At 36.9% G+C, this 22,956-nt stretch overlaps 1 protein-coding gene across 1 annotated transcript in view; it reads left to right on the top strand.

Moving 5' to 3' along the window:
* Window positions 1-22,956, top strand: part of PARG (poly(ADP-ribose) glycohydrolase) — a 162,767-nt gene that overhangs the window by 8,995 nt on the left and 130,816 nt on the right. Inside the window, exons 4-6 of the mRNA XM_001372494.4 lie at window positions 16-199; window positions 1,486-1,608; window positions 1,741-1,824. Of these exons, the coding sequence (XP_001372531.1) occupies window positions 16-199; window positions 1,486-1,608; window positions 1,741-1,824 (391 nt within the window). The remainder of the gene's footprint in view (window positions 1-15; window positions 200-1,485; window positions 1,609-1,740; window positions 1,825-22,956) is intronic.

Below are 22,956 nucleotides of genomic sequence, written 5' to 3'. Positions count from 1 at the left end.
TTTTCTTGATTTTAGAAAAGAACAATGTGAACTCAAACACCAAAGAACAGACAGGAAGATCCCCAAGTACATTCCACCTCAGGTTTCCCCAGATAAGAAATGGCTTGGAACTCCTATTGAGGAATTGAGAAGAATGCCTTTGTGTGGAGTTCGTCTTCCTCACCTGAGACACTCTGTCAATCATACAGTAACTGTTCGGGTGTGTCACCTTAACTGAGAAAACTCAGAAGAGCTTATTAAAAATAGCTTAAGCCATATCCTCATTGTTAAATTAGACCACTGCATAAATGCTCCTTGCTAAAACTGTGTAAAGCTGTAAAATTCATTGGTTAAGTATACTATGTGATACTTAAAATGACAGCTTAACTTTAAAAAAAAGTAAGATGATTATTACTTCAACTTGAACTTTTGTATTTAGACAAGAAAAATTAAAAACCCTTAATTTACATATATTTCTAGCAAAGTTACAAAATGAACTGATTGTCTTCCCTTAAATTCCTTTTAGCCTGTGTGATTATGATATAATGCAAGTGAATTCATTATTTTTTCCTTAAATTAAGAATTATGGTACCATTAATGAGATGCTTGCTTATATACTTGATTGTATATCCAGATAGCTCTTATTGATATATGTTTAATTCTCCAAGTAAAATGATACTTTGTTAATATAATACCCATTTGTTACTTTATTTCTTAAGTGATGACCAACTCTACAAAGGTATACATTTTTTAAAAGTCATAAAATGTTTATAGTTTTGGAATGAAAGAATTCTTAAAAATGATGTAATGCATGAAACATAATACTTTATTTAGAAACCCCCAAAATTCCTTTTCTTTCCTTTCAAATTATATAGCATATGTTCTCTAAACTTTTTTGCTCTCTTTCATAGTTGAGAATCTTTTAGTATAGTTAATGACTTCAGAAATTTCTTTGAAATCTCAAAAACTATGCATCTATGTATCAATTAGTGAATTTCCAATCACATTGGAAGGGTTCACTTTTAGGCTGGATTTCAGATTTGTTGTAGAGAAGAAATATGAAATAGTGCACTGAACCAAATTAAAATAGGGAAATATTTTACAAAGTAAATAAAAATTCTAGAACATGGATAATGTTAATATGTGGTTTCCTGAGTCCGTATATGGTTCACAAGGGCTCCTTATTTATGTTTTTATTTTAATTTAACACCACTGTTAAAGAGGAAATTCATGCATTAAGTTGAGGGGTTGGATTAAATTATCTCTAAAAACCCCATTAGGTCTAGAACTTTGTGTTTCATCTCTTCATTGTACTAACAGTGGTTTTTAAAAAAAAATAACCTACTCCATAAATGTTTGAAACTGTTTTAAGACTTTTTTTTGGACAAGCTTAGACCATGGTTTATACCTTTTAGTATTGACTTTTGAGTGTCTTTTTTTAGGACATTCTGTGAAATGTAGCGAAATGTTTATACATTTTGCATTATGAGTATTCTCTTCTTGCAGGTAGATCTTTTGAAAGCTGGAGAAGTTCCTAAACCTTTTCCAACACATTATAGGGATATATGGGATAACAAGCATGTCAAAATGCCTTGCTCAGAACAAAATTTGTACCCTGTTGAAGATGAGGTAAGAGAAGGAACCAAAATTTTTAGGTATACTTGTGAATATAAAATGTGTGTGATTTTGGCTAATTTTCAGATCTGGGATGCATAGGAATTTGATAATCCTTTTTAATCTCCCTTTCTCTTTTTCTAAAAGAATGGTGAACGAACAGCAGGCAGTCGCTGGGAACTCATTCAGACAGCACTCCTTAACAAGTTCAGCCGTCCACAGAACCTGAAGGTATATCCAGTGTGTACTTCCTTTCTTTTATGGAGTCATTAGTGGCTACTCTTCACCTTCTAATCTCATACATTCTATACTGATCCCTGACAACACCTTATTGTAAGCTACTTAGATAATAGCATCATTTACTTTCAAAGTTGTTTCTCTGAGATGCCTCTTCCTTCTTTCTAGATGGTTTCTTTTTTTTAGTTTTGTTTCATTACCTTGAAAAAAGGCATAAGTAGAGGAAAGTGAAATGATAATTTAATGTTTTGTTTTAGGTCAGACCACAGGCTTTTAATTTGAGATCCTCCACACTTTGTGTTTTATGGATTTATTATTAAAATTAGCAGGGGTATGAAGTAAATTAAAAAACCTATCTGTAAAAGGACATTTTCCATGAATAATGGAAATCATTTTCAGAGAGCTCAAGATACAAGAGTAATTTATTGACTAGTATTTTGTCTAGATTAATTTCAGGAAACAGTGCAGGGTATTTCTTTAAGCATTATTTTTGTCACTGCTACTAACTTAAATCAGCTAGTGGAAACTTATCTCTAATTTTCTTTTAACAGTAGTAATGGAGACAGTTGGCACTTAGAAGAATTTTTTTTCAACCCATATCTTCTATCTTAGAATCAATACTAAGTATTGTATCTCTGAGCTAGGAAGTATCTGAGGTCAGATTTGAATCCAGAACCTCCTGTCTCCAGGGTTGGCTCTCTTATTTACTGAGCCATGTAGCTGCCCCAACACTTAGTTGTTAGTTTTTTTTTTAATTGTTTTAAACCCATACCTTCTGTCTGAGAATCAGTACTGTGTATTAGTTCTAGGGCAGAAGTGTGATAAGGGTTAGACAGTGGGGGGTTAATGACTTGCCCAGAGTCACATAATGAGGAAGTGTCTGAGGTCAGATTTGAATATAGGACCTCCTGTTTCTAGGCCTGGCTCTCAATCCACTGAGCTACCTAGCTGCCTCAGCAATTAGTTTTTTTTATTTTTAATTTAATTTTATTTAATTAGATGATTTAGAATATTTTTCCATGGTTACAAGACTTATGTTCTTTCCTTCCCCTCCCCCCACCCCTTCTTGTATCTGACGCACAATTCCACTGGGTATTACATATGTCCTTGATCAGAACCTATTTCCATGTTGTTGTTTATAGAGTCTACATTCCCAACCATATCCCTTCGACCCATGTATTCAAGCAGTTGTTTTTCTTCTGTGTTTCTACTCCCACAGTTCTTCCTCTGAATGTGGATAGTGTTTTTTCCCATAAGTCCCTCAGAATTATCCTGGATCATTGCATTTCTGTTAGTAGAGAAGTCCATTACATTTGATTTTACCACATTGTATCAGTCTCTGTATACAATGTTCTCTTGGTTCTGCTCCTCTCACTCTGCATCAATTCCTGGAGATTGTTCCAATTTACGTGGAATTCCTCCAGTTTATTATTCCTTTGAGCACAATAATATTCCATTACCACCATATACCACAATTTGTTCAGCCATTCCCCAATTGAAGGGCATCCCCAAATTTTCCAATTTTTTGCCACCACAAAGAGCGCAGCTATGAATATTCTTGTACATGTATTTTTCCTTATTACCTGGGTTCAAACCCAGCAGTGCTATGGCTGGGTCAAAGGGCAGACAGTCTTTTAGTACCCTTTGGGCATAGTTCCAAATTGCCCTATAGAATGTTTGGATTAATTCACAACTCCACCAACAATGCATTAATGTCCCAATTTTGCCACATCCCCTCCAACATTCATTACTTTCCTTGGCTGTCATGTTAGCCAGCAATTAGTTTTTAATAAGATAGTTGGGAACCTGTAATTTTGTCAGTGTGAGTGAATGTCATGCTCCCTCTAGATCTTAGTGGGTGGTCTTAAAAATCTATATGGCTGAAAAAAAATGAATTATTCTATCACTGACTTGACTGTAACATGTTTAAGGGTGAAATTTAAATGGTTGGACTAAATATATTATAATGTGGTCGCTGAAAATATATTACATTGTTAAGAATGACTTTTTATGGCAGTTTAGTTATAAAAGGAGAAAGAGTGAAAGTAAGGGAAATTAGAGAGAGAGTAGATAATTACTCTGACCTGGCCAAAACAGGCAGTGCTTCAGAGGCTGCAGCAAAGGGAGGGCCCAGAGGTAAATTAAACAAGATTTCTAGCCACAAAACCTCCTCCAAGATGAAGGACCTCTCCAGAGGCTAGTACCTCCAGAAAAGCCTGGAAAAATTTTGTCTTTTCACTCATCCACATGGCAGTCCTATGGGAAGATCCAAGAGCAGTCTGAGGTCCCAAGCTGGAACTCCTTCAAGGTCAAATTCGAAGGCAAAAGAACTGGTCACAGGAAGTTACCACCATTTTAAAAGACAGTTCTTTGTGTCTTTTCCTGTGTCTTCCTTCCACTTTATATGAACCAATTGCAGCTTTAACTTTGCTTCCGATTGCCCAGGGGGCAGTCAGTTGTTTTTGATTTGTCACTAGCACACATGGATCATAGACAACCCCCCCCCCAAAGGATTAAGTGGGGGGGGGGTGTACATTCTTGGTGACTAAAATCTAAAATAGCCAGGGTGAATTAATCTCATATTCACACACGTCTCTTTAAACCTAGCTAATCAGACAAGTACAGATTAAGTGCCTACGATGATAAGGACACAAAGATCAAAAAGGAAATAATTCTTACTGTCAGAGAACTTTGTGTTCTTTTGGGAAGCCATGTGGAGATATACAGCATGTCCTAAAAGTCTTAGTACAGTGTTAGGCTTTAATAACTTAAAGTATATACCAAATCAATGTATATAGTAGGTAGTTAATATAAGGTAGTTAAATACTGAGAAGTTAGAGAGTGTGACAAGGAAATCACTTTAAAAGACTGATATATATTAATTTAAGGTCGCCAAGGAATTCAGCTATGAAATTCCTAAATGAAAACTCAAGTCAGCAGTCAATCTTTTATGGAGTTTAATTACAATAGGAGGAAGAAAGGAATTAGAGATAGAGAGAGAGAAAAGGGAGAGAAGGGAATAGGGCTTAAATACCCCTTCTGTTTAGGCTGGGCCAAAAGGCCCAAGCCCTTAGATGGCTGGGGCAAAGAAAAGAGATCAGTCCCTATTACTCACGTGACCAAAATGGAGAAACAGTCTCAGAGGCCCCCACCTTCAGCTTCCTTCAGAGCAAACTTCTCAGAGCACACTCCAACCACTCAGACAAACTCCTCAACCACCACACCAGTCTTCAGAGCCCTCTATCTTTAAGGAAACCATCCAAGTTCCCTCCCCTCAGTTCTCACATCTACCAATCACTGTCCATCAATTTCCCTGTGCCAATGGAGGCTCTAGCTTAACCGAGGACCGCCCAGAGGTCTCTGGCTTTGCACATGTCTGTTGAAGGTCATATTTTCAAATAATTAAATCTTTGATCCTTTTCTACAGCCCTTCCTAAATCCTGTTAACCTGAGTAGGGTAGAGATTGGAATAATTAAATTTTGATCTATGCTGCAGCCCTTACTCAATCCTATTAGGACTGAATAGGGTGGAGATTTATTCCAAGTATCTCCATTGTATCAATTCTAAAATCAATCATGACTCAAAGAAATTCCTGTTCTATGTTTAAGCATAGGTCAAAGTCCTTTCCATTGTTCAGCAAAAGGTTTCTGTCCTAAAGTAATCTTAAGAAGGGAGGAGGAGGAAACTCTCATGCCAATGGGGTTCACATTCCAATAGCCAAGACCCACTATCAATAGGAAATTTTTCAAGTATGAAATTTCCCAATGGTGAAATTTCCAACATTTATAAGTCTAAGAAATTTTGAGGTTTACAAGAGGGAGAACAGTAGCAATCAGAAGTTAGCAAGAGCTTCATATTGAAGCTGGTGCTTGAGTTGTGTCTTGAAGAAAGGAAGATTCAATGAGGAAGAGGTGAGGAGAAGAGGGTATTTTAGGAGCCCATCAGTGCTAAGGCACAAATGTGGGCTATGGAATACAATGTCATTGGAACAATGGAAATACCAGTTTGGCTATATTATTGAATGCCAGAAGGGGAACAATAAAAATGAAGCCAGAAAGATTGTGATGGGCTTTAAAAACCAAGCAGAGGAATTTATATTTTATTCTAGAGGTAATGTGTTGTAACTAAAGTTTTAGGAGGGGAGTGACATGGCCTTTTTTTTTTAAACTCTTACCTTCCATCTTGGAGTTAATAACTGTGTATTAGCTCCAAGGAAGAAGAGCTGTAAGGGCTAGGCAATGGGGGTTAAGTGACTTGCCCAGGGTTACACAGCTAGGAAATGTCTGAGGTTAGATTTGAACCCAGGACCTCTCATTTCTAGACCTGGCTCTCAATCGACTTAGCCACTCGGCTGCCCCCCCTCCCCCCCTTCTTTTTTTTAAGGAAAATCACTTTGGCAATTTTGTGGGAAGATGGATCGGAGTAGGGAGAGACAATAAGGGGATCAGTTAGGAGGTTCTTGGGTATTGTGATAGAGGCTGGCACTAGAGAAAAAGTGCCAGACTGAAGAGTATATGAAATTGATCACCTTGACTGGGGAGGGGTCCCAGGAGTGAATTTCCTGAGGAGAGAAGACTGATGAGGAGAGTAGTGAGGGTCTCTCAATGTTGAGATGTTGAAGAGAGAAGGTGGATAAAGACTTCCTCCTGAGGGTTACCCATTTTTCCTGCTGGTGATTGGAAATCTTTCCCCCCAACATTTTCCAATTGAAGGGACTTTCAGAAGAGAAACCTGAGCAGACTTTACCTCAGCTCCTGTTGCCCAGGGGTGAGTCCACCTGACTTTCTCTCACATAGTATAGTCCAGGTGAGAAATGATGAGGGCATGACTAAGTTGGTGAACATGTGACTAGAGAGGAGAAGAATAAGATACAAGAGAGATAGTAGAGATAGAAATGGCATAATTTAGAGTCTTTTTATGTGGGGTGAGTGAATAAGGAGTGGAAGATGAAAACCTAGGAAACACAACATAATGGGGCATTTGGATGAGAGGTTAGTGGACAAATTCTGTTCTAGACTTGTTGAATGTGAAATAGCTCTGTGACATGTTTGGAAATGTCCACCAGGAATTGAAGTTGAGGTAGTATGTCAGAATTTAAAGAATTAGTTTTCTATGTTTAACTTGTAAAAGAAAACCCAACATGGACAGTTTTCTCAGATAAATGCAGTGTTCACAGGTGATGGTTTTACCTCCAAATGAGCATAAGAACTGAGGCCACCTTTGCAGGAATATGATAGAAAGCCTAGAGGAATATTGGATGTCAAGCCCTTGGGCAGAGACTCCAAAAGAGAAGGCAGATTGAGGGGGAGCTTGAAAACATTCTAGCAACAAATTGCAAATGATAAATAAAAAAAAATGATAAATATAAATTAAAAGGCTATATATCTCAAGTCAGGTGCCCTCTGAAGATGATGAAGTCACATTTGAGTTCTTAAGTGCATTTGTCATTTTCAGGGTATAAAGAGAGTTAGGCCTGGAGATGGGAGCTCAGACAGTTCCTAGCTGTATGACCCTGGGCAAGTTACTTAACCCTGTCTAGCCAAAAGATGGAAAGACTGTCACAATGAATAAGTGATACATACCTTTAAGAATGATGTTGAGAAGTTAAGAACAACAGAAAGGGAATATATCTGTGCCTTCAGAGAATAAAGCAATATTAACATTGCACAGAGAAAAAGGAAGGTAGTCAGTTTCCATTTGCTTCTTTGTTTTTGGTCAAATAGAAGGATATTCAGAACAGAGAAGGAATTCAAGTCTGAGGTATGTGAGGCTTTAGTAAGGAAACATTTAGTTATTTTTTTTTAAATAATATTTTATTTGATCATTTCCAAGCATTATTCATTAAAGACAAAGATCATTTTCTTTTCCTCCCCCCCACCCCCCATAGCTGACATGTGATTCCACTGGGTATCACATGTGTTCTTGATTTGAACCCATTGCCATGTTGTTAGTATTTGCATTAGAGTGTTCGTTTAGAGTCTCCTCTGTCATGTCCCCTCAACAGCTGTAGTGAGGCAGTTGTTTTTCCTCGGTGTTTCTACTCCCACAGTTTGTCCTCTGCTTATGGATAGTGTTTTTCTCCTAGATCTCTTCAGGTTGTTCAGGGACATTACATTGCCACTAATGGAGAAGTCCATTACGTTTGATTGTACCACAGTATATCAGTCTCTGTGTACAATGTTCTCCTGGTTCTGCTCCTTTCGCTCTGCATCACTTCTTGGAGGTCGTTCCAGTCTCCATGGAATTCCTCCACTTTATTATTCCTTTTAGCACAATAGGATTCCATCACCAACATATACCACAATTTGCTCAGCCATTCCCCAATTGACGGGCATCCCCTCGTTTTCCAATTTTTTGCCACCACAAAGAGCGCAGCTATGAATATTCTTGTACAAGTCTTTTTCCCCATTATCTCTTTGGGGTACAAACCCAGCAGTGCTATGGCTGGATCAAAGGGTAGACTTTCTTTTATCACCCTTTGGGCATAGTTCCAAATTGCCCTCCAGAATGGTTGGATCAGTTCACAACTCCACCAGCAATGAATTAATGTCCCTACTTTGCCACATCCCCTCCAGCATTCACTGCTTTCCTCTGCTATCATGTTAGCCAATCTGCTAGGTGTGAGGTGATACCTCAGAGTTGTTTTGATTTGCATCTCTCTGATTATAAGAGATTTAGAACACTTCTTCATGTGCTTATTAATAGTTTTGATTTCTTTATCTGAAAACTGCCTATTCATGTTCCTTGCCCATTTATCAATTGGAGAATGGCTTGATTTTTTGTACAATTGATTTAGCTCTTTATAAATTTGAGTAATTAAACCTTTGTCAGAGGTTTCTATGAAGATTTTTTCCCAATTTGTTGTTTCCCTTCTGATTTTAGTTACATTGGTTTTGTTTGTACAAAAGCTTTTTAGTTTGATGTAGTCAAAATTATTTATTTTACATTTTGTGATTCTTTCTATATCTTGCTTGGTTTTAAAGCCTTTCCCCTCCCAAAGGTCTGACATGTATACTATTCTGTGTTTACCCAATTTATTTATGGTTTCCTTCTTTATGTTTAAGTCATTCACCCATTTTGAATTTATCTTGGTGTAGGGTGTGAGGTGTTGATCAATTCCTAATCTCTCCCACACTGTCTTCCAATTTTCCCAGCAGTTTTTATCGAATAGTAGATTTTTGTCCCAAAAGCTGGGATCTTTGGGTTTATCGTATACTGTCTTGCTGAGGTCTCTTGCCCCCAGTCTATTCCACTGATCCTCCTTTCTGTCTCTTAGCCAGTACCAAATTGTTTTGATGACTGCTGCTTTATAATATAGTTTGAGGTCTGGGACTGCAAGGCCCCCCTCATTTGTGTTTTTTTTTCATTATTTCCCTGGATATCCTTGATCCTTTGTTATTCCAAATGAACTTTGTTATGTTTTTTTCTAAATCAGTAAAGAAATTTTTTTGGGAGTTCAATGGGTATGGCACTAAATAGATAAATACGTTTGGGTAGAATGTTCATTTTTATTATATTGGCTCGTCCTATCCATGAGCAGTTAATGTTTTTCCAATTGCTCAAGTCTAGTTTTAGTTTTGTGGAGATTGTTTTGTAGTTGTGTTCATATAGTTCCTGTGTTTGTCTCGGGAGATAGATCCCTAGGTATTTTATTTTGTCTAAGGTGATTTTGAATGGGATTTCTCTTTCTAGTTTTTACTGCTGAGCTGTGTTGGAGATATATAGAAATGCTGATGACTTATGTGGGTTTATTTTGTATCCTGCAACTTTGCTAAAGTTGTTGATTATTTCAATTAGCTTTTTGGTTGAATCTCTAGGATTCTTTAAGTAGACCATCATGTCATCTGCAAAGAGCGATAACTTGGTCTCCTCCTTGCCTATTTTGATGCCTTCAATTTCTTTTTCTTCTCTAATTGCTACTGCTAGTGTTTCTAGTACAATGTCAAATAGTAGAGGTGATAATGGGCATCCTTGTTTCACTCCTGATCTTAGTGGCAATGCATCTAGTTTATCCCCATTGCAGATGATATTAGCTGATGGTTTTAGATATATACTGTTTATTATTTTTAGGAATGATCCTTCTATTCCTATGCTTTCTAGTGTTTTTAATAGGAATGGATGTTGTATTTTATCAAAGGCTTTTTCTGTTTCTATTGAGATAATCATGTGGTTCTTGTTGGTTTGCTTGTTGATGTGGTCAATTATGTGGATGGTTTTCCTAATATTGAACCAGTCCTGTATCCCTGGTATAAATCCTACATGATCATGATGGATGACCCTTCTGATCACTTGCTGGAGTCTTTTTGCTAGTATCCTATTTAAGATTTTTGCATCTATATTCATTAGGGAGATTGGTCTATAATTTTCTTTCTCTGTTTTTGACCTGCCTGGTTTTGGAATCAGTACCATATTTGTGTCATAAAAGGAATTTGGTAGAACTCCCTCTTTGTTTATTATGTCAAATAGTTTGTATAGTATTGGGATTAACCGTTCTCTGAATGTTTGATAGAATTCACTTGTGAATCCGTCGGGCCCTGGGGATTTTTCTTGGGGATTTTTTCTTAGGGAGTTCTTTGATGGCCTGTTGGATTACATTTTCTGATATGGGATTATTTAAGAATTCTATTTCTTCTTCTGTTAGTCTAGGCAGTTTGTATTTTTGTATATATTCATCCATATCACCTAAATTATTGTATTTATTGCCATATAATTGGGCAAAGTAATTTTTAATGATTGCCTTAATTTCCTCTTCATTGGAGGTGATGTCCCCCTTTTCATCTTTGATGCTGTTAATTTGCTTTTCTTCTTTCCTTTTTTTAATTAGATTGACCAGTACTTTGTCTATTTTGTTTGTTTTTTCAAAGTACCAGCTTCTTGTCTTATTGATTAAATCAATAGTTCTATCACTTTCGATTTTATTAATGTCTCCCTTAATTTTTAGGATTTCTAGTTTGGTTTTCTGCTGGGGGATTTTAATTTGATTGCTTTCTAGTTTTTTCATTTGCATTTCCAATTGATTGATCTCTGCTCTCCCTAGTTTGTTAATATATGCACTCAGGGATATGAATTTACCTCTGATTACTGCTTTGGCCGCATCCCAAAAGGTTTGAAAGGATGTCTCGCCATTGTCATTTTCCTCGATGAAATTATTAATTATTTCTATGATTTCTTCTCTAACTAAATGATTTTGGAGTATCATATTGTTTAATTTCCAATTAGTTTTTGATTTGGTTTTCCACGTACCATTACTGATCGTTATTTTTATTGCCTTATGATCTGAAAAGGCTGCATTTATTATTTCTGCTTTTCTGCATTTGTATGCCATGTTTCTGTGACCTAGTGTATGGTCAATCTTTGTGAATGTGCCATGTGGTGCTGAGAAGAAGGTGTATTCCTTTTTATCCCTATTTATTTTTCTCCATATGTCTATTAATCCTAATTTTTCTAAGATTTCATTCACTTCTTTTACCTCTTTCTTATTTATTTTTTGATTTGATTTATCTAAATTTGATAATGGTTGGTTCAGGTCTCCCACTAATATGGTTTTACTGTCTATTTCTTCCTTCAATTCTCCTAGTTTCTCCATTAGAAATTTGGGTGCTATATTATTTGGTGCATATATGTTGATTAGTGATATTACCTCATTATCTAAAGTAAAGTCCCTTTTAACAGAATGTAATTACCTTCCCTATCCCTTTTAATCAGGTCTATTTTTGCTTTGGCTTTATCAGATATCATGATTGCAACTCCTGCCTTCTTTCTGTCATTTGAGGCCCAGAAGGTCTTACTCCATCCTTTAATTCTGACCTTTTGGGTGTCTACCTGCCTCATGTGTGTTTCTTGAAGACAACATATGGTAGGGTTTTGGATTCTAATCCATTCTGCTATTCGTCTACGTTTTATGGGTGAGTTCATCCTATTCATGTTCAAAGTTATGATTGTCACTGGTGGACTCCCTGGCATTTTGATATCCTTCCCTTATTCTAAACTTTCTTCTTCAGCTCTAACTTTTTAATCCAATGATTTATTTTAAATCAGTCCCCCTTGTCCCCTCCCTTGATATATTTCCCTTTCTAGCCCCTCCCTTTTTGTTCCCACCCCCACCCCCCTCTTCTTCCCTCCCTTTTTTATGTTCCCTCCCCCTCTACCCCTCTTGGTTTTCCCTTCTCCCTACCCTTGTTGGGTAAGATAGAATTCAAGATCCCAATGGATCTGGATGTTCTTCCCTCTCATAGTTGATTTCCCTGAGAGTAAGGTTTAAGTAAAAACTCTCTTCCTCTCCTTCTTATAGGAGTTTTCTTCCCCTCCCCTTCCCGTGTGAATCTTTGTGTGCGAAAGATTATTCTATTTGGTCTTTCTTTTCCCTCTATTTACACATTACATTTCCCCCACATATTAATATATAAATATAGTCCTTATAGAAGAGAATTTGAATAAAAGAAAAAGATAACATTTTCCTCCTTTTCCCTTTCCTTCATATTTACCTTTTCAGTATTCCATGCTCTTTGTTTTTTGATATCGAACTTTCCACAAAGCTCTGGTCTTTTCTTTGCAAAAACTTGGAAATCTTCTATTTTGTTGAATGCCCATACTTTCCCTTGGAAGTTTATAGTCAGTTTTGATGAGTAGCTGATTCTTGGTTGAAAGCCCAGCTCTCTTGCCTTTCTGAAAATCATGTTCCATGCCTTACGGTCATTCAGAGTGGAACTTGCAAGGTCTTATGTGACCCTGATTGGCATTCCTTTATATCTGAATTGTCTTTTTCTGGCTTCTTGTAAGAATTTTTCTTTTGCTTGAAAGCTTTGGAATTTGGCAATTACATTCCTGGGAGTTGCCTTTTGGGGATTTAGTGTAGAAGATGTTCTGTGAGCTCTATCAGTGGCTGTATTGCCCTCTTGTTCTAGAATCTCTGGGCAATTTTCTTTGATTATCTCTTGTATTACGATGTCGAGTTTGCTGTTTATTTCTGGCTTTTCTGGTAGTCCAATTATTCTTTAAATTGTCTCTTCTCCCCCTATTTTCCAAGTCTATGACCTTGTCGGTGAGATATTTTATGCTCTCTTCTAATTTCTTGGTCTTTTGGCTTTGCTTTATTAATTCTTGCTTGTTTTCTTCCAGTTGGCTGATTCTGACTTTTAAAGCCTGGTTTTCCTTTTCAGTTTGGTCAAACTGGTTTTGTAGATGCGTGAATTTCTTTTGCATTATTTCCCACTTTTCCTCCCAGAAGGCTTCCATCTTTTTGATCATTTCCGATTCAAATTCTTCATGGGTTTGTGGAGAGTTTCCGTTTCCTTTGGAAGGTTTTGGAGCATTTGCTTGTGTTTCCTCTTCTATCTCCTCTGTATTTTGTATTTTTGCTCCATAAAATGTGTCCAAAGTAGCCTCTTTCTTCTTGTTTTTCTTGGAGTGTTGAGGCTTTTCTGTGCTGTTTGCCATCTCTATCTGAGCGGGGAGGTCTAGCTTTTCTTATCTCTGTCTGGTGTTCAGTGACTTTAGCCCCAGGCAAATTGTCCGTTTGCAGGTGTTACTGCTCTCAGTTCCCTCCTGATGCTTCTTCGTTGCCTTATTCCCACGCTCTGAGCCTGGTTTTGCACTGTCCCTGAGGTATCTCAGAGCCTTTGTGGGCCAGAGAGGCCTGCACTCTGAGCGGGGAGGGACCGAGGCTTCCCGGAGCTCTGAGGGCTCCTGATAGGATTAATTTCAATTGGGTTAGATTGAGTGTGTCTTAAAGCAGGGACCTTCCCTGAGACTGGGAAGGAAGGATCCAGCCAGGGGGCTACAGGCTCCCCTCTGTCTCTCTCTGTTTCCCGGCTGTCTGGGTGCCCCAGCGACTGGCTCAGGTTGTTTTCAGGGTGCAGCCTTCAGAATAGCTGGCCCTGGGGTCCTTTTGCTGGCTCTCAGGTTCCCGCTGCTGCCTCGGACTCAGCGTTCTGGGTTGGGGGGAATGGGTCCTGGGACCTTCCTTCTGCCTATCCCTTAGATCCGAGTGATCGCAGGTTCTGGCTTTTGGGGGGCCGTACCTTTTGATCCGGGTCCAGGTCCAGGAGGAGGGTTCCCTGGATCTATCCTGTTGTTTGTTTTGAATTTCGGTGTCCTAGGAGCATACCGTTTGAGATCGGTAAGGAAGGGGTTTCCGGAGATCTGAACTTTAGCTCTCTCTAAGCCGCCATCTTGACCAGAACTCCTTCCATCTAGTTATTTTTTAAAGGAGTTCAAAAGCAATCTGGCTCGACTGAATTATATCACAGACTATTGGAAGAACTTGGTTATGTTAACACTGAGTTATGGGGATGATAGTTGAAGAACTGTATAGAAAATGGAGAAAGTATGAGGAAAGTTGTCTGTCCTTGTCAAAAAGGGGAAGGTTGTGGATTTTTGAAACTGTTAATTGGAAAATATGATGTTAATTTTTTAAGCCAACTGGAATAAATTTCTAAATGGCTATTTTGTGCAGTGATCACTAGAAATTTAGAAGAATTACATTATTAAGAAATAATGTTAAATTGAAAGTTACCATGCCCAAAGGGCACTAAATGACTACCCTTTGATCTAGCCGTAGCACTGCTGGGTTTATACCCCAAATCGATAATAAGGAAAAAGACCTGTATATATGAAATATAGTCTAGAAATATCAGTCTTTATCTGAAATTAGTCTATTTCTCCTTCCCCCAACTTGGCCTTTACCCTAGACTTGTAACCTTGGAATTCTCACATCATATAGACAATTAACTGTCACATCCTGTTGATTCTACTTCTACAGTATCTCTTACACACCTGGCACTGACTTTTCACTTATACTGCAGTCATCTCTTGTCTACATTACTATAATAACTTCACAGTTAGTTTTGCTTTTTCCAGTTCTTAAGTTCCAGGATTATCTCCTACTGTGATCCAAAACAGACAACTTTCTGCCTTTCTTGGGCTGACCTCCTTGGACTTTGTGCCTTTAATAAGAAACTCCTTCCTGCCTGTAATGGATTCCTTGCCATTTTTATTTGTCCCCTTCTTCCTTCTAAGCTCACTCAAGTACCAACTCTTCAGTGAAGCTTTTTTTTTTTTTGGCTCCTCCCCTTACCCTGTTTCATCTATTCCTTTTCAGAATTTTCAAAGCACTTTTACTTTTTATTACCTTTAACGCTTTTCCATGTGTCATAGTTATTTTTCCATATCCTTGGTCCCCTTCTTACATACCTTTGTAAGCTTCTTGAAGCAATGTCTCTGTTATATCTTTGTGTTTTGCATATAAATTTGAATTTAGAGTCCAGCTATCTGTATTAGGGCATGTCTAGTGTTTTGTGTTCAGCTCTGGATACTACATTTTAAAAAGGTCATTAACAAATGAATCATGATTAGAGTGAGTGTTAGTATAGAATGGTGCCAGATTTATATTTCAAGATGAAGTACCTTGAAGTTGTGGCATAGGATGAGCTTTTTAAGGAATAAAGGATTATTTTGCTTAAGGAGAACATAATTATTATCTTGAAATTGTTTTGAGGGTTGTCATTTGAAGTAAGATTAGATGCAAAGAACTAAGATTAGTTTGTAGAAATTTCAAGGCAACTTATTTCCACTTGGTACAAGGAAGAATTTTTCAACAAAAGTATTCCAACAATAGAACAGTTTAGCTATGTTGAGTTAATGAGTTCTTTGTTAATTGTTGGTGTTTAAACTAAGAATTCATGGTTAAGAACATAATAGAAGGGACTAATTGGTTGGGTAGAGAATTGGCCTAAAAACATTTGTGGTAGTGTTTAGAGAATACTAGGTTTGAGTCCAAAGATCTGGCTCACATTCAGCCTTGCTGCTTACATGATATTAGACTAATCATTTCACCTCTGCTCTTGTTTCCTTCAGTCCCTACAACAATACTTTGCAACAACCCCTTTCTCTATTCACCCAGCTACTCTCTATGCACTCTTAGTTTTGTTGCAATAATCTCTTCATTGATTTTCCTAACTCAGATCTCTCCCCAATCTAAGCCATTCTTTACATAGTGCCAAAAAGATTTTCCTTAATCACAGATAGAACCACATCATTCCTGTATTCAAACAACTCGGGGACTTCCCATTACTTCTAATGTAAAATACAAGCTAGCACCATTCTGTAATTTCATTCTCATCATGTATTGCTCTCTATTCCATGCTCTGTGGTGTAGCCAAACTAACCTCTCTGCTCTTCACACCTAGCATTACATTTTTTCTCTTGATATCTTTACACTGGGACTCTATTCTTGCCTTCACTTCCTTCAAAATCCTGCTTCAGCTCCATCCTTATTTTTTTTAGTTTGGCACAAAGGAAATGAAACTAGATAATTGTTAAGATAGCTTCCATCATTAAGTCCTTTGACTTTTAAGATTCTATTATCTTATTCTAAGTCCTATATCTTTCCAGATAGAAGACTTAAACTTACATGAGGATTTTTCCTTGGTTTTCACAGCTTTTTACCAGATATTATTTATTTTATTTTTTAAAAAATTTATTCAAATCCTTACCCTTTTGTCTTAATATTAGTTTTTAGATAGAAGAACAGCAAGGGCTAGGTATGGGGGCATTATGTAACTTCCCCAAGGTCACAAAACAAGGAAATGTCTGAGACCAGATTTGAACCAAAGTTCTCCTTGCTCCAGGACTGACATTCTAACTACTTTACTACATAGTTGCCCCAAGATATCCTTTAATATCCCTTCAAGCAATGAAAAACCCTATGTATTATTATCTATTGCTTTTAGCTCATAGAAATAATTATATGTTAAAATATTGAATTTTCACTAGTCTTACTCAGGGCAACAACATAACATGATTGTGTTGCTGAATTCTCTTGAAGGATATACAAACAGAGTTAATATTCTGGTAGATCCTTCCAGGCTGGGAAGACTTAGAACATAATTCTAAGTGATGACGGACACAACATAGGTATGGTTGTTGTCAGGAGGACAATCAAGTTGAGTTCAGAGAGAATCAGAATGTTGAACTCAGATTGATGAATTTTTCAGCCACAGTGACTCAGAACAACTTTTTATTAAGTTTGTAATGGTAGAAAATTTAGGCTTCTGGGAGAGATTATAATATTGTAATGGTTACAAATGTGGCTACAGGATTTATGTAATATTGAACAATGGCCGCCAAGGAATTTACTTATGAAATTCCTAAAATGAAACACTCAAGTCAGAATGGAGTTTATGGAGGTTTAATCACACTGGGAGTAGGGAAAGGAGAGGGAGAGAAGGAGAGAGGAGAAAAGGGAAAAGGGGCTACTCAACCTCTGACCAAGGCAGAGAGAGTTTTAGGCCCAAAGGGCCCAGGTGGAAAGAATCAGTCCTTAACTCACGTGACTGCTCTGAAGGAAAGCTGTCTGCGGGCGTCCTCCCTCTCCAAGCTCCTAACACCAACTCCCCTCTAGCTCTCTCCACAGGAAGTCAGCGAATTCCAGAGGCTGTTCCCTACCTCACTTCCTGTGTCTCACAAATCCAATGGTTGGCTCTAGCTTGGCTTAGGACAGCCCAGGTGGGCAGTTAGTTATTTCTGATTTGTCATTGACTAGCACATGCCCGTGTAGTGTGGGTGTGCACAATTTTTGGGTGCTAGATCAAGATGGAGACTTTTAAAATTCACAATCCCCCCTGATGATGATTGGGAGACTAGTCTCCCCAATTGATCACTAAAGATAAGCATACTGCACCCCAAAAATTTCTAACTGTAAGTGTATACAAAAAATTTTTTTACCCACTAAGAGGAAAATTGTAATAGTTGTAAATATGGGGAAATAGAGGAGAGAGAAGGACAGCAAACCAATGTTTTGCTGGGCGCATTGACAAAATCCAATTAGGGGGCAGTCCCCTTTGGCATAAGAGTGTACATTCAAAAATGTTCAATCAACCACACCCCAAGGTTCATTCTGGATCTTCCTGTAGTGAAAAGGTTTAGATATCTTTCTGCAAACAGTTCATTCTCTGGATTCAGTTAGTTAGCAAGCTTCTTCTCTGAAGATTTCTCTCTCGAACAAAATTTAAATCTTGGATTTGATGAAATACAATCCCCCCTGAAGAAAGTGCCCGTGTAGTGTGGGTGTGCACAATTTTTGGGTGCTAGACCAAGATGGAGACTTTTAAAATTCACAAGTTATAGGGGGTTATAAACTGTGTCAATAAAATAAGTGACCAGACTGATGAAATTATAGATCCTTGAAGTAAAAAAAAGTTTCATATTACAGTTTTGAGACTAATCCTTAGAATTTTTATGCCTTCATAATTCTGAGGTATTAGCCATTGTTAAAATTATTTTTACATCATAAATACATTTAAAGTCTTATTTTAAAGTTTTTAAACAAAACAAGTTATTATTATATTTTAAGACATATGTAGGTGGCTCACCCCTGCAATAGTACTTCTGACTCATTGTGGTAATTTTAGGAATTATTTGTTTAGGTGGCACAGTAGAGTACAGGACCTGGAGTCAAGAAAGAGCTGTGTTCAAATGTGACCATAATCTAGTCTCCCTCTTTTCTTTCTTCTCTCACTCCCTTCTTTCCTCCCTCTCTCCCTCCCTCCTTACTCAATCCTTCCCTTCTGAATTTAGATTCAGTATAACAGAAATCCCTTTATAGAAAAAGTAAGCTCCTGTTGATTTGCATAATGGCATAAATACTTATTATGTAACATTCAGTATCAGATTGATATGTCTTTCTTGGAAAGCTCAAAACTATATTGTGCATGTGAAGGATATTGTCCTCAAAAGTTGAATAAAATATTCTTTTTTAGAAAGCATATAGCCAATACTTATACATTCAGAGTTTGTATGCTTTGAATCTATAGTGTTTATTATAGATTATGAGCAGAAAGAGCTCCTTGAATATTAAGTCATAATTTTAAATAAAACATTTAAACACATAGCCCAAGAAAATAAATGGACCTGAGGCCCTAAGTTTGAACATAGATTAGCAATTCATTTTCCTTAAGCTCAGTTACCTGTACTAGAAAATGGGGACAGATAACTGCATCTGCTTCCCAGGGTTGTTGTAAATATCAGATGAGATAATGTAAAGTGCATAGTGCAGTGCCTGTCACATAATAGATACTTTTAAGTGCTAGCTTTTATTGTAGTTAGTTTGAATTTTGGTAATGCCTCAGAAGTGCTTTTGAGGAATGACAGACCATTTTCAATGACACTTATGTTTGATCACCTTTCTTTAAATGAAATTATGGGCTAAGTGCTCGTTGATAGTATAAATTAGACCCAGAAATCAGAGCTTATAAAAAGGAAAACAAAACTTAAAATGAGTTTAACATCCATTGTAGAGCTACCATTTAAATTAGGATAGAACTGAAAATATAGCGACATTTTCTTAGCATTTAACATTATAATGAGAGGCAAGTTTTCTTTCTGAAAGAGATGTTTTTGTTATTCTTTTATTCTTTATTACCCTCAAAGAGTGAAATGTAATATATTGATTTATGTTTGACCTAGTAAGTCAATGATTATTACTGTTGTGTACTATTTAATTCAGGATTGTTCCTTTCAGATTTACCATAGGATTGATTTTCATTATGTTCATCAATAATACAATTAAGGATAAGCTTTGGATGTTTAAAAGAAAACACTTAATTTTAAAAATTTTATTTTATTGATATATTTTGTTTATATAAAAACATTTACAAATTACTCCTGATTTTTGGGAGATCTCTTATAACAAAGTAAAACTAATACTACAATGACCTCATGAAAATTTCTGCAATATTTCACATCAGTAGGACTCCCTTTTACCAATATTAAAAAACTTTATGTTGAGTGTAAAAATTAGGGGTTGTTGACTGAATATGTTATTTTAGTTGTTGCCAGGAATTAAAATTCAATCCCAATAAAATACTCAAGTCAGTTTGGGATTTTTATGGTGGTTTAATTACAATAGAGGGAAGAAATTAAGAAGAAGAGATAGAGAGAAAAGGGAGTTGGAATGCTCCGGCAAGCTAGATAGGAGTTCAGAGGCCTAGGCCAAGGGGCCTTCTCAATCTAGCTTGGCTTCCAGCCAGGAGGCCTCTTCCAAGATAAGGGGCCTCCTAGGAGGATAGCGTTTTAGGAGGTAAAGGAAAAAAGGAATGAGCCAAAACTACTCACCAAGCATGACAAGAATTCCGCCATGAGCTCCCAATGCTGAAAGAGCCCAACGTCTCCGTAAGAGACTGGAGAGAGGAAGTGTTGCAAAATATATAGACCGTTCTTTACGTCACTTCCTGCATCTCACATGTACCAATGGTAGCTCAAGCTTGACTTAGGACAGCCCAAGGGGTCTGTCAGTTGTTTCTTATTTGTCACTTGCTAGCACATGTTGGTCATAGGCCATCCTCCTCAACATTTAATCCTTAAGAAGGGGTATACACATTCCTGGTTGCTAGAATTTCTAAAGACTAAGCAGGTTGAAGAAAATCTAAAATTCACACACACACAAACACACACACACATATACACATATGTGTGGAATCATGAATGGTCAACTTTCTTAGTGGTTTTTTCCTTTCTATATCAGTTTATATAAGCTTTTCCATATCTTTTAAAAATTGCTTATTTTCTCATTTATTGCAGTATTCTTTTTTTTGGCCTTTTTGCTAAAGTTTATTTTTTTTTCCCATTTGAATAAGTTTATTTAGTCAATTTAGAACATTATTCCTTGGTTACAGTAATCACATTATTTACCTCCCTCCCCTCCACCAACTCTTTCTGCAGTCAACGCGCAATTTCATTGGGTATTTTTATGTCCTTGACCAGAACCTATTTCCATGTTGTTGGTTACACTAGGATATTCATTTAGAGTCTACATCCACATATCCTTCGACCCATGTATTCAAGCAATTGTTTTTCTTCGGTGTTTTTACTTCCATAGTGTTTCCTATGGATGTGGATAGTGGTTTTTCTCACAGGTTCCTCCGAGTTGTTCAAGGTCATTGCATTGCCACTAATGGAGAAGACCTTTACATTTGATTGTACCACACTGTATCAGTCTCTGTGTATAATGTTCTTCTGGTTCTGCTCCTCTCACTCTGCATCAATTCCTGGAGGTTGTTCCAGGCTCCATGGAATTCCTCCAGTTCATTATTCCTTTTAGCACAATAGTATTCCATCACCAACATATACCACAATTTGTTCAGCCATTCTCCAATTGAAGGGCATCCTCTCATTTTCCAATTTTTTGCCACCACAAAGAGCATAGCTATATATATTTTTGTATATGTCTTTTCCCTTATTATCTCTTTGGGGTACAAACCCAGCAGTGCTATGGCTGGATCAAAGGGTAGACTTTTTTTTATCATCCTTTGGGCATAGTTCCAAATTGCCCTCCAGAATGGTTGGATCAGTTCACAACTCCACCAGCAATGAATTAATGTCCCAACTTTGACACATCTCCATCAGCATTCATTACTTTCCTTTGCTGTCATGTTAGCCAATCTGCTAGGTGTGAGGTGATACCTCAGAGTTGTTTTGATTTGCGTCTCTGATTATAAGAGATTTAGAACACTTCTTCATGTGCTTATTAATAGTTTTGATTTCTTTAACTGAAAATTGCCTATTCATGTTCCTTGCCCATTTTTCAATTGAAGAATGGCTTGATTTTTTGTGCAACTGGTTTAGCTCTTTATAAAGTTGAGTAATTAGACCTTTGTCAGAGGTTTTTGTAATGAAGATTGTTTCCCAATTTGTTGCTTCCCTTCTAATTTTGGATGCATTAGTTTTGTTTGTACAAAAACTTTTCAATTTGATGTAATCAAAATTAATTGATTTTACATTTTGTGTTTTTTCTAGCTCTTGCTTGGTTTTAAAGTCTTTCCTTTCCCAAAGATCTGACAAGTATACTATTCTGTGTTTGCCTAATTTTCTTATAGTTTCCTTCTTTATATCCAGGTCATTCACCCATTTTGAGTTTATCTTGGTGTAGGGTGTGAGATGTTGATCCAAACCTAAACTCTCCCATACTGTCTTCCAATTTTCCCAGCAGTTTTTATCAAATAGTGGGTTTTGGTCCCCAAAACTGGAATCTTTGGGTTTATCATAGACTGTCTTGCGGAGGTCATTTACCCCAAGTCTATTCCACTAATCTTCTTTTCTGTCTCTTAACCAGTACAAAATTGGTTTTGATGACCACTGCTTTATAGTATAGTTAGAGATCTGGGACTGCAAGTCCTCCTTCTTTTGAAATTTTTCCCATGATTTCCCTGGATATCCTTGATCTTTTGTTCTTCCAAATGAACTTTGTTATGGTTTTTTCTAATTCAGTAAAAAATTTTTTTGGTAGTTCAATGGGTATGGCACTAGATAAGTAGATTAATTTGGGTAGGATTTTCATTTTTATTATGTTAGCTCTTCCCACCCATTAGCAATCAATGTTTTTCCAATTGTTTAGATCTAGTTTTAATTGTGTAGAGAGTGTTTTTTAGTTGTGTTCATATAGTTCCTGTGTTTGTCTTTGCAGATAGATTCCTATGTATTTTATTTTGACTAGGGTGATTTTAAATGGAATTTATCTTTCTAATTCTTGCTGCTGAAATGGGTTGGAGATATATAGAAATGCTGATGACTTATGCGGGTTTATTTTGTATCCTGCAACTTTGCTAAAATTGTTGATTGTTTTGACTAGCTTTTTGGTTGATTCTCTAGGATTCTTTAAGTAAACCATCATATCATCCGCAAAGAGTGATAGCTTGGTTTCCTCATTGCCAATTTTAATAACTTCAATTTCTTTTTCTTCTCTAATTGCTACTGCTAGTGTTTCTAGTACAATGTTAAATAACAGAGGTGATAACGGGCACCCTTGTTTTACTCCTGATTTTATTGGGAAGAGGAAAATTATAATAGTTGTAAATATGGGGAAATAGAGGAGAGAGAAAGACAGCAACCCAATGTTTTGCTGGGCTCATTGACAAAAGCCAATTAGGGGGCAGTCCCCTTTGGCATAAGAGTGTACATTCAAAAAATGTTCAATCAACCATACCCCAAGGTTCATTCTGGATCTTCCTGTAGTGAAAAGGTTTAGATATATTTCTGCAAACAGTTCATTCTCTGGATTCAGTTAGTTAGCAAGCTTCTTCTCTGAAGATTTATCTCGAACAAAATTTAAATCTTGGATTTGATGAAATACA

This window comes from Monodelphis domestica, chromosome 1, assembly GCF_027887165.1.
Source record: "Monodelphis domestica isolate mMonDom1 chromosome 1, mMonDom1.pri, whole genome shotgun sequence".
In the NCBI taxonomy this organism is placed as follows: Eukaryota; Metazoa; Chordata; class Mammalia; order Didelphimorphia; family Didelphidae; genus Monodelphis; species Monodelphis domestica.
The sequence above is the reverse complement of the archived record's forward strand: the minus strand, read 5'-3'. Positions and strand labels throughout refer to the sequence as shown.